This window comes from Papio anubis, chromosome 8, assembly GCF_008728515.1.
Source record: "Papio anubis isolate 15944 chromosome 8, Panubis1.0, whole genome shotgun sequence".
NCBI lineage: Eukaryota > Metazoa > Chordata > Mammalia > Primates > Cercopithecidae > Papio > Papio anubis.
In genome coordinates this window covers 16,688,127-16,700,975 of record NC_044983.1, presented here as the reverse complement: position 1 = coordinate 16,700,975, position 12,849 = coordinate 16,688,127, and the positions used below count along the sequence as shown (strand labels likewise).

The following is a 12,849-nucleotide window of genomic DNA, read 5'->3' as shown; positions in this document are numbered from 1 at the left end:
GGGGGAACAGCACTTCAAATGGCCAGAGAAGGAGCAAGCAAAGTGGGGGAGGTGCTACACACTTTTAAACAACCAGATCTCATGAGCACTCACTCCGTCATTGTCACGAGAAGGGGATGGTGCTAAACCATTCATGAGAAACCACCCCCATGGTCCAATTATCTCCCACCAGGCTGCACCTCCAACACTGGGGATGACAGTTGAACATGAGATTTGGGTGGGCACACAGATCTAAACACTAGGAACACTGCAACAGTAGTGTTAGCCAAAAGATAGTGAAATAATATCTTCATAAGAAAAAGCAATTATCAACTTAGAATTTTAGTGAAATGAGGACATTTATTATGCGAACAAAAATAGAAGAAGATTGACCACCAGAAGACCCTCCTCACTAAAGGAACTTCCAAGGGTAGACTTCAAGAATTAATTGAAAACGGCCTCCAGAAAACAATCTGAGGTACAGAAAGCAGTGATCAATAAAGATAAAAGTAAACATCAAACTGACAGTAGCATGTTACAGAAAAACAATGATGTCTGTTTCAGTAGCACTAAAACAAACACCAAAAAAAACCTAAAGTAAGGATAGAGGCAGATTATTGGAATCAAAATCCTACAAGGTTGTCGTATTTTCAAGAAGGAGAGCAACTGATTATCTTCGGACCTTAAGCATGCATAGTAAAAACTGCAGTGAAAAGATGGGCTCACATGTAAAATGGTATCTTTTAATCAAACTCAGTAAACACTTTCTCATGGAAGATACCTGGATATTAAAGGATGGCAGCCTATTGATTCCCCACTGCCCTTGTAGTTAAACCCTGTCAGTTGCTACATTAGGTTTCCTGTCGTGAATCTTCTCACTCTTCCTCTCACCAAGTTCATTATATGAAATCACAACTCTTTACGGAGCTCTGTGTGTTTAATAACACACGTGCTGTGAAATCACTTTAACTCTTTCTACAGTTCTCATGATGAGGACCAGTGCTTGTGATTCATTAATGTCCAGCTCATTGTGTTTTACCTAAAGAGCCTCCCCAAGCGTCTGATGGCAACAGTGGCACTGTATGTGTGGTTGTCAAATCAGAGCAGTCGCACCTGCTTTAGAGGGCCTTCCCAGCCCACGGTGCACGGTGGTCCCTTCTTTCCCTGAATTCTGCTTGTTGGCACCCATCTGTCTCGTGTAAGATGGAAGTATCAATAGTACCTTACTCTTATCATTATGGTGTGAGTTAAATGGATTAATCCATGTCAGAGCACTTAAAGCAGTGCTTTTATAGCACACCAGCTAAATACTGGTGAATAATTGCTCCCTAGTTATCTTTTTGGGAGGATTATAGGTTGTTTCATCCATGTGTTAGATAACTAAATTGTAACTGGCCAAAGATAAGGTTAAGTTGTATACCTCTGTGGGAAATAGAAAAGTAGAGAGTACAGTAAGGGAGTACAATAAGTCAGTCAGTTACTAAGTAACTGACTTAGTGAGTATTAGTCACTCATGAATGACTTTTAAAATCACATTTCACTTGGAGAGCTCTTTAGAATCTGTTTCTAGTAGGCTTAGTGTAGTAATGAGAAAGAGCTGTTTAAAATTTTGTAAACGTGTATTTGGATTCATAGATTTACTGCAAAAGTAGAAACATAGATGTATAGATTTTTGAACTAAAGGGATCTCAAGATGCCAATAAATTAGCTTTAGTGCTCGGGGAAAGCCTTCATACTTCAGGACCTATGGCTCCTCTATTGAAAACAGAAAGAGTTTCTCTAGGTTCCATGCCAGCATTAGCCAGTGCTTTGCCTTAAGTTCTAGGAATTACCCACATTTTAAAACGAAGCAAAACTACAGCTGAAGTACAGCGCAGTAGAGTGACTTGTTAGGGGTTGGTGGTGGGGGGAGGATAGGTTTCAGACCAGGTGAGATTGTGAAGGGTCTGGAAACCAGCGGGTCTGCTTTCAGGTCAGGTGCCTCCTGCACACTATGCCGCCTGGGGTCCTGCTCTGCAGCAGCCCTCTTGGCCCTGGTCCCTTCTGTGTGCACGATGCTCATGTGAGCAGTATCAGAATTTCACATCTGTTGAACAATGTAGTGAATATTTATATTACACATGATGTATGGTTATCTTTTTTGTTGTTGTTTATGTATATTTTTAGTATACCTTTAAGCCTCACCTAGTGAAGACAGAAGGGATGATATTTATTATCTCCCTTGCAAACCTGCAGGGTGGATATTTTGACTCCTTTCTTGCCAGGTGGATATCTCAATATGGTGTTGGCAGGATTGCCTGTGTTCTGTAAGTGGCTATTCACCTAGTTCCAAGTCTAGGAATTCTTGAGTATTCAGTCAAAAGAGATTTAAAGGATTTGGTTAACAATAATGTGCTTTCTAATGTAATCAGGTATCCAAGTTAAAGACGGACTACAGACAGCCAAGTGTTTGATACAGAGCATGAGTAAATGGCTCTTCCTGTCTGTTTCCGCAGACATCTTTAGAAAAATGACATTCAAGCAATAACAATTTCCAGTTACAGATTTTAATTTTATTAAGATAATAAATCCTATACTGTTTTGCTAATCTAATGCTTTTTACTTTAGGACAATTTGTAAGAGTTTATGTAAAACAATAGAGAAAATCTGCTTTATATCCAGGAAAATATAAACAGAAGAAATTTAAAGATTTCTGAAAGAATTAATTAATTTGGAGAATTTGTATGATTGTGTCATAATGTCTGCCTTGCGCTGTGGTAGGTTTAGTGAATTCTAAAGATGAAGGATACCTCCTATCAAGACATTCATAGTCTAATGAAAGACATTTAGACAGAAATAGTACATTACAGCAAGATTCTCAGTAGAGATATGCACAGGTTGCAATAGGAGTAATAATAATTAAACTTGCAGTCTGGTTGAGGGAGGTGTGGGAGAATTGCCAAAAGCAGTCCTTTCATATTCTGAGACTACTTTATGCTTCCTAGAATGTTTGAAGAAGCTATAAAGCACTCTGGTACATGAGCTTTTTAAGCTTTCTCTCGGATTGCTGTGTATATCCAGTATGCCTCCGGTGCTTACCCAGTCTGTAGTCAGCCATGCTACCTGGCTTTTCAGCCTTCTCCTCTTCCTCATTGTGGGACCATTAGCAAGTTATTGCCCTGTGTTTCAGTTTTGTAAGAAGAAGAAAGAAATAGTACCAACTTGGTAGGATCATTGTAAATATTAAGATCGTATATGGAAAACATTTTAGAATGCTGCCTGGTATACCATAAGGCTCAGAAAATTCTAGTTCTTATTGTTGTCAGTTTTAGTAGCTAGGTAGAATATTGAAACACTGTCACCATGTTGATCATTTAGATTCTCTTTCTAAAATGCTGATGTCAAATAAAATTTTACATTTTTCCCCCTTTCTAGCTCCAAGAGGAAAACGAGGATGGAAAACCTTTTATGCTGTACTGAAGGGAACAGTTCTTTACTTGCAAAAGGTAAAAGCAAAGCGGATAAATCCACTAAATTTGATGAAGTAATTAAGCGAGGTCCAGTATATGTACATACACAGTAGTCTCCCTTATCTGTGGTTTCACTTTCTGCAGTTTGTTTGCTAATGTTAAAAAATATTCAGTGGAGAATTCCAGAAATAAACGATTTTAAATTTTAAATTGCATGCTATTCTCAGTAGCATAATGAAATCTTTCTCAATCCTGCTCCATCCTGACCAGATGTGAATCATCCCTTTGTCCGGCGTAGCCATCCTATATTCGCCTATCCTTTAGTCACTTAATAGACATCTCTGTGGTGAGATCAGCTGTCCAATTATGGCAGTGTTTGTGTTCAAGTACCCCTTATTTTACTTAATAATAGCCCCCAGAGGACAATGATGGGGCATATTATCATTGTTCTATTTTATTATTAGTTATTGTGGTTAGTCTCTTACTGTGACTAATTTATAAATTAAATTTTATCTTCGATATGTATAGGAAAAACATCGTATACAGTCATCCCTCCATGCACACAGGGGATCGGCTCCAGGACCTCCCTTATATACCAAAGTCCCCACGTACTCAAGTCCTGCAGTCAGCCCTGTAGAATCCACATATAAGAAAAGCGGGCTTCTGCATACTTGGGTTTCATGCCCCACAAGTGCCGTATTATCAGTCCTCATTTGATGGAAAACAATCCGCATTTTAGTAGATCTATACAGTTCAAGCCCATTTTGTTTAAGGGTCGTCTGTATATAGGGTCCGGGACTATTCAAAATTTCAGGCGTCCACTGGGGGTCTTAGAACGCATCCCGCATGGAGAGATAAGGGGAGCCTACTGTTGTACATATTCTTTATTCATTCTTCAGTGAACACGTAGATTGTTTCCACCTTTTGGCTATTGTGAGTAATGCCATAATGAACATGGAGTGCAAATACCTCTTCAAGATCCTGACTTCATTTCTTGTGGATAAATACCCAGAAGTAGGACTGTGGGGTCATATGGTTCTGTTTGCAGTTTTTTGAAGAAACTCCATATGGTTTTCCAAAGCAATGTAGCATTTTATATCTGAACAACAGTACTTAAGGGTTCCAGCTTCCCCCCATGTATGTGTTGAATTTATCTGAGCTCTGTGTTCCATTCTGTTGGTCTATGCATGTTTCTGTCTTTATGCCAGAACCATATTGATTTGGTATTATAGCTTGGTAATATGTTTTGAAATCAGGAATGTGAGGCCTACAGCTTTGGTCTTCTTTTTCAGTATCGTTTATGGCTTATTCAGAGTCTTGTGATTACATATAAATTTTAGAATTTTTTTTCTGTTTCTGCAAAAAATCCCACTGGGATATTCATAGGGATTTTATTGAATATGTAGGCCACTGTAGGCAGTATGGCATTTTAATAACGTTTAATCTTTGAATCCCTGAACATGGAATGTCTTTTCGTTTATATGTGTCTCCTTTAATTTCTTTCAGCAGTGTTTTATAGTTTTCAGTGTATATGTCTTTTGCCTTCTTGATCAAGTTTGTTCTTAAGTATTTTTCTACTACTTTTTGATGCTGTTGTAAATGGTATTATTCATTTCCTTTTCAGATTGTTCGTTGTTAGTGTATAGAAATGGAACTGATGGTTAATTTTGTATCCTGCAATTTTGCTGAATTTGTTTATTCTAATAGGCTTTTGGGGAATCTTTAGGTTTTCTACATATAAGATCATTTGAAACTGTTTCTCATTTGAGGGTTTTTTTTTTTTATCATGAAAGGATATTGAATTTCATCGCTTTCCTGCATCTATTGAGATGTTCGTGTAATTTTTATCCTTTGATCTGTTAATATGTTTTATCACTTTGACTGATTTTCATAGTTGAACCACCTTTACATCCCAAGGACACATCTCACTTGGTCATTGTATATGATCTTTTTAATGTACTGTTGAATTCAGTTTGCCATCATTTTGTTTAGAGTTTTTGCGTTTATGCCCATAATGGATATTGGCAAGTAGTTTTCTCATAGTACTGTTTTCTGGTTTTGATATCAGGGTCATGCTGGCCTTGTAAAATGAGTTTGGAAGGGTTCCCTTCTCTTCAATTTTTTGGAAGAGTTTGAGAATGATTGGCATTAGTCATTTAACTGTTAGGTAGAATTCACTGGTGAAGCCATCTGGTCCTAAACTTTCCTTTGTTGGAAAGGTTTTCATTACAGATTCAATGCACTTATTATTATAGATCCTTTCAGATTTTCTAGCTCTCCATACTTCAGTCTTGGTAGATTATAGGTTTCTAGTAATTTACCCCTTTCTTCTAGGTTTCCCAATTTGTTGGTGTATAATTGTTCATAATGGTTTCTTAGAATCCTTTTAGTTTATGTGGCATCAATTGCAATTCCTCCTGTTTCATTTCTGATTTTTTTTATTTGAGTATTCTCTATTTTTTTCTTAATCTAGCTAAAGGATTGTCAATTTTGTTCATCTTTTGAAAAGAAATTTTTAGTTTTTTTTTTCATTTCTCTACTTCATTTATTTCTGCTCTAACCTTTAATTAGATTTTCATTTCTCTATTTCATTTATTTCTGCTCTAATCTTTATTGTGTCTTTCTTGTGCTAATTTTGCATTACTTTGTTCTTTATCTGGTGTAAAAATAGGTTGTTTATTTAAATCTTCCTTCTTTTCTGATGTGTTTCTTGCCATAAACTTGCCTATTGGTACTGCTTTTGTTTCCTTCCATAAGTTTTGGCATATTGTGTGTCCATTATTGTTGGTCTCAAATTATTGTCCAATTTCCTTTTTGATTTTTTTTTGACCCATTGATTGTTCAGGACCATGTTGCTTAATTTCCACATATTTGTGAAGTCTCCATTTTCCTTCTGCTGTTAATTTCTACTTCGCTTTCTTTGTGATTGGAAAATATGTTTGCCATTATTTCAGTCTTCTTAAATTTGGTAAGATTTGTTTTGTAACTTTGAATTTTATCCATCCCAGATTATGTTCCATGTGCACTTCAGAAGAATATATATTCTCGTGCTGTTCAGTGGAATGTTCTGTATATGTCTGCTAGGATATTTGGTCCACTGTGTTTTTGAAGTTCTCTGTTTCTTTATTGATCTTCTGCCTAGAAGTTCTGTACATTTAGAGAGTGGGGTGAGGAAATATCCTACTATTGTTAATTTCTACCTTCAGTCCTGTCAATGTTTACTCTATATATTTGCGTGCCATGATGATGGCTGCATGTGTATTAATAATTGTTATGTCTTTGTGATGAAGTGACTTATTATTATATGTCATTCTTTCTCTCTTGACAGTTTTTTACTTATTTTGTATAATATAAGTATGACTACCTCTCTGCTCTTTTTATTACCAATTGCATGTAATATTTTTTCCATTATTTGACATTCAGGTGTGTGTGTCTTTAAATCTAAAGTGAGTCTTTTGTAGACAGCATATACTTAGGTGTGTGTGTGTGTCTCTGTCTCTCTCCCTCCCTCTCTGTCTCTGTCTCTCAATACATTCAGCCACACTCCCAGCTTTGATTGGGAGTTTAATCCATTTATATTTACAGTAATTATCAATACAGAAAGACTTACTCTTGCTATTTTGCTATTTATTTTCTTTTCTATCTGGTCACTTTTTTACTTTACTCTTACGAGTATTCCTTTCTGTTTCACTGATTTTTTTTTTGTAATAACCTTTATTTCTTTCTCATTTTCTTTTGTGTGTCTTTTAGGGGTTTCTTTGTTTGTTTGCTTACCATGGGGTTTACATAAAACAGTTAAAATGATCTATTTTAAGCTGATAATGATTTCAGGTCATATGTCAAAACTGTACTTTTACTCCCTCACAAATTATATCCTTTTGTATTGTGTTCCCACTAATGTATATTTATAGGTAAAGTATTTTAATACTTTTTGAAAAATTTCTATACCAGAGTTAAAAGTCATTTACACACCACTATTACAATATTAAAGTATCGTGTATTTTTCCTACATATGGTCAGCACTCCATATCAGTGATTGCTGCATTTGAATTCAACCAACCTGAGATTGAAATATTCAGAAAAAAAAGTTCCACAAAGTTTCAAAAAACAAAACTTGAATTTTCCACATGCTGAGTACTATGTTGAATCTATGCCAATGTAGTGATATGTAGGCCTTTTATTAGGTATCATGAGTAATCTAGAGATGATTTAAAGTGTACAGAAGGATATACATAGGATATATGCAAATACTGTGTCATGTTATGTAAGCAACTTGAGCATCCGTGGATTTTGGTATCTATCAGGGATCCTAGGACAAATCTCCCATGGATACCAAGTCCTGTCTTTGTTTACTTTTGCCATTGAGCTTTATACTTTCATGTTTCTGTTCAGCATTCTTTCATTTCAACTTGAAGAACTCCCTTTAGACTTCCTTGTAAGGCAAGTCCAGCAGTAATGAACTCTCTACTTTTGTTTACCTGAGAAAATATTATCTTTCATTTTTAAAGGGTAGTTTTGCTGGATGTAATATGCTTGTGTGGCAAGTGTTTGTGTGTGTGTGTGTGTGTGTGTGTGTTTTGTTTTGTTTTTTTGTTTTTTTGGGGTTTTTTTGAGCACCTTGAACATATCATCACAGTCACTTCTGGCCCTGGATCATTTATGCTGAGAAATCCACAGACAAATCACTTTTCTTTTGCTACTTTCAAAGTCTTTTCTTTTTCTTTGACTTTTTATAATTTTGTCCTTGGTCCCAGTTTAATTTATTTCCATTAATCCTGGTTGTCATTAGGCTTCTCGAATCTAGATGTCTGTTTCCTTCCTCAGATTTGAAAAGTGTTCTGTAAAGAAGCTTTGTGACTTCTTTGTTCTTTCTGCTGTTTCTTGGATTTCCATAATGTGTTGGTCTGCATAATGGTGTGTACCATTAATGCCTAAAGCTCTCTTAACTCTTTTTCATTCTTATTTATCTTTGTTCTCTGAGTGGATAATTTCAAATGGCCTGTCTTCAAGTTTGCTCATTCTTTCTTCTTTGTTTTCTGCTCTTGAGCCTCTCATCTGAATTTTTCAGTTGAGTTATTGTATTCTTCAGCTTGAAAATGTCTGTTTAGTTCCCTTAAATATTTTCTCTTTGTTGGTATTCTCATTTTGTTTATTCATCTTTTTTTTTAGCTTGTTGAGCATCTTTACACCGGTTATGCAGGTAATTCGTATACCTTTGTTTCTTTAGGGTCTATTTCTGGAAATTCATTTTGTTCCATTGAACCATGTTTTCCTGTTTCTTCCTGTCTCTTGTAGCTGTATTGGGATCTGCACATTTGAAGAATCAGCCACCTCTTCCAGTATAGAGACTGGCTTGCTAGAGCAGAAGCCCCTCACCAGTCATCTTTGCTAGAGATTTTAGAGAACTCTGAATCCTTTTTCAGGAGCCCATAATCCTTGCACCCTTTGATGTCTGTCTTCAGTACTGCAAGTTACCTGGTTTTAGAGCCGGAAGCTAGCCACCCGTCCCCTGTTCTAAGCAGCCACCAAGCCCTCAGTGTATGCCATCAGTGCCCTGAATCAGGAGAGTCAGATACCACTCCCTCAGACAGCCCTCCAAAAAGCCAGAATGCTGGATGCATATTCTGCTCCACTCTCTCTCTCCCAAGGGAGAAATCTCCAGTTGTGTGCACCTCCCAATTACGCTAAGCTGTGCCAGCCACAGCAAGCCACCTGTCTCTCTACTCTGTTCTAAGTGTCCTTCAGGCATCCAAACTATGCTAGTTCTGTTAGGGCTCTGGTGAGGTGAGACAAATTATTCCCTTGGGACTAAGAAGAGCTGGAATGAGGGCCACACAGTCTACCTTTCTTCAGCCTTCCCAAAGTAGAAGCTTCAGGCTGATCACCTTTTCTCCCAATTGCATCAAGCTGTGCTGACTACAGCGAGCCACCCACCACTTTGCTTTGTTCTTAGCAGTGCCCAGGTATCCACACTATTCCAATTCCATCAGTGTTCCAAGTGAACCAAGGTAAAGCCATTATCCAGGCAGCCCTCTGAAAAGCCAGAATATCAAAGACCTCTTTACTTTCCCCTGTGAGAGATGTGAGGGGCCAGGGCGTTCTCTTCTGGTGCTGAGGCATGCCAGCTTCAGGGAGGCACTGATATGGGTCACATGAAATCACTCTTGGGACCTGTTTCAGTGTGGGTTTCTTGGCTTTGTGCTCTTCTAGGGTACTACAACCTCTTAACTGGATTTTGGCATTCTCTTAGTAGGTATTTTGGTCCATAAATCATTGATTACTCCATATTTTTATGGGGGGATGAGAGCTGGGACTTCCTGTTCTGCTCCTGCTAACATCACTCCCAGGAAAAGACTGTTTAAATCTATGTGGAATCATAATATAACCCAGTTTTGGCACCTTATTCTTTTCACTCTCTATATTATAAACAGTTTCTTGTTAAAAGGTTTTTAGAAGCATTTTTGCTTTTCATCAATCTGGTATTTGGTGACTGTGAAATGATATATAATTATGGTTTTGTTTCTTCTGTCCTTAGATCATTTATAAACATACTCATTTTTAAATGCTTGTAGTATTTTTTGTTAAATAGATTTCTCATAATTTAGCCTTTTCCCCACTTTCAGACATACTTTTTTTTTAGTTTTACATTCATATATAACACTACACACACACACACACACACACACACACGTGCACATATCTCTTTATTTTCTTAAGATTCCTAGGGGTGTCATGGGGCCCATGGTAGGAACTGTTTACAGTTATGAAAACATTTTTCTAAATTACCTCTAGAAAGATTATACCTAATTTCATTTCTTACAGAAGTTTGTGACAACATGTCTGTTTTCAGTATATTATTGACATACGGATATTCAGAGGAAAGGATCTGAAAGGATTCATTTTGAACTTTTTGTTTTTGGTGTTTGTCCACAAACATGTCCTTCCACGCTTTCCACACTACTGTAGTCGCCTTTCCACACCTGTGTTTCTCTGGAAAAGAGGCCTCCCCTTTGATTTACCATCCACAGTACTGAATCAGATGGTGACCCCTCATAGTATGCACACTTGCACCGCTGAGATGATCAGCTGCTTTGGAATGAAGATTGGGAAGGAATACATTTGATTTACTGTTATTTTAAATGTTTCAAAATATTATAATAATGCCATACATAAGATTGAAAGAATTACTCTTTTTTAAAACTAGCCTTCCTTAGTCTACCCATATCTTTATTTAAAGGACTTTAACTATACTTCAACTATACTATATCTTTTTTGCTTTTGTTTGTTGTTGCTGTTGTTGTTTTGTTTGCTTGTTTGTTTTTGTTCTTTACAAAAGTTTATTCTTAAATGTTCAACAGGTTCCAACACAGCACTTCATTTTAGCTGTAGGTGGCAAAAGATATTACGGCAGGGAATACAGGTGCTTAAGAATGGAAGGCAAGGGTCACCATCACCTCAGATACAAAGAACAACTTTTGGCCAGATTTCTTAAATCAAAGTTTTGAGCAGGGGACCCTTGCCCACAGCCGCTGCTTTCAGCTCCTCGAATGTCTTTGTCTTGTCTTTTTTTGTTTCTGCTTGGAAGCCTTTTCCTCCTCATTCATCTCCTTGGCTCATTTTAGGACTGCTTCTTGCCACTTTCATGACTGGATCTGGTGCCTCCCACCCCTTCTCCAGACCCTGCCACTGGAAACCCATATCTTTCATTAACATTTTGCATATTACCAGAGCAACTTTGTAAACAACACTTTTATAATTATTTCTGCTTTTTTTTGTTTTAATCTGAATTGTTTTCAAGTGTCCAGATTAGGAAGGACCACATCTAACACAAACCCTTTTGTCATCTTCCTTTTGGAATACATCAGGTAAGGAATATTGGAGCATGGAATGCTTTACCTTGGACCATGATCTCTTTGTGGGAAAATAGCCTTTGTAGAAAGAGGTGTGGAGTTAGTTGAAACCTAAAGATCACAAAGTAAATGATTTGCCGCATCCTTCTAAAATTCTCACATTACTTTGAGGGTCATGACAAGGGAGAAGTGGAGGCAATTGTTGATACTTGGAGATTATCCATGTTCTTAGGTGGCTGGATATCTTGTATTGTCTTTATTTTCCTATGGAGTCGGCACAGCTTCTAGTTTGTAAGTCAGCTACTCTTCCCTCTGCCAGATCAGCATGTGTGTGCATGCTGGGCCCACACTGGTCCTTTTAGCGGCCCTTGTCTCTGCAAGGAAAAACCCTTTGAAATTAAATTTCACATATCACAGCTGTTTCCCCAGCACAAATTCCATTCTCTTGGCTCACTTCTTTATTTTGTCTAAAATCTCTGGAAGGGGCATAGCTGTCTTTGGCAAAACCATTTCTCTGAATACCTAGCCACCGGATTTCCACCCACTCCGTCTCAGGGTGGGCCTGGGAAGAGAAAACTATTCTCACATTCAACATTTGAGAGGAGTGACGCAAAGGAAGATGCTGTTTCAGAGTTACCAGCTCTTTCTACATCACTGTCCTCTTCTTCAGATCAATGTATTGGGAGTTTGAGTCATCAGGATAGAGAATGGGTTAGTATTGACAAGGGAACAACTTTGTAAACTTTGAAGCTTCAGCATCAGCTTGGATTAGAGCTCCAAGAAGGATGCTTCTCTAGATTTATGATAGCTCTGGAGTGTGGCAAATGTGCGTGTGGAGAAAGTTGGGTGAAATTGCTTTTCTAAAGAGAAAAGCCTGGCACTAAGGAAATTATACATTTATGAAGAGTGAAAAGTAGAATCATGGGCTATTGTTCAGGTTGCTATTTCAGTTAACTCATAAGAATGCTAGCATAGCTGTACTGTCTACTTATGATGAGAATAAGCCTGCAAAAGGGTGGCCATGTTTGATAACCAGTCTCCACTCTCTTCTTATTGTTGTTAATGCTCTTTTTTAAAAAATCAGAACTAATATCTATTCCTAGAAACTTTGCACAGATCCTAGAGACTAATTCATCAATCAATGGAAACTTCAACTTCACAGTTCTGGGTCTTGTATAGCTATATCTACCTGGTTGTGTAGTTTCTACCTGATTCTATAGTTTCTTCCTAATTTGTGAAACTAAAAATTAAAAAGGTAGATAGACTGTACAAGAAGGAAGACCTTATGGGCATCAACATCTGGAAATGCCACTCCCTGTTAGGTTAATAGAGTACTGCCCACTGTTGAGGAGAACTTTGCATCAGAGCGTCCTTTGGAGTATTGAGCCATCCACCTACCTCAAGCAAGAGTTTGAGGTAGTTAAACTTCTTCCCCTTGCCCAGATTGTAGCATGTGTTAAGGGCTAATCCTGGTGATGTGTGCATCCTGCAGTGGGTTACTAATGTCACATTGCTAATTAATCTTTCCCCCTAGTTGGAAGCCTAACCTACCAGCACGTGATAGCAGATGC

The 12,849-nt window shown here is 37.6% G+C and overlaps 1 protein-coding gene across 6 annotated transcripts in view; it reads left to right on the top strand.

Moving 5' to 3' along the window:
* The window catches only part of PSD3 (pleckstrin and Sec7 domain containing 3), a 704,060-nt gene that overhangs the window by 631,877 nt on the left and 59,334 nt on the right, over positions 1 to 12,849 (top strand). For all 6 annotated transcript variants that reach the window (XM_017961820.3, XM_021942810.2, XM_021942812.2 and 3 more), the window contains one exon: positions 3,394 to 3,464. In XM_017961820.3, coding sequence (XP_017817309.3) covers positions 3,394 to 3,464 — 71 coding nt within the window. The remainder of the gene's footprint in view (positions 1 to 3,393; positions 3,465 to 12,849) is intronic.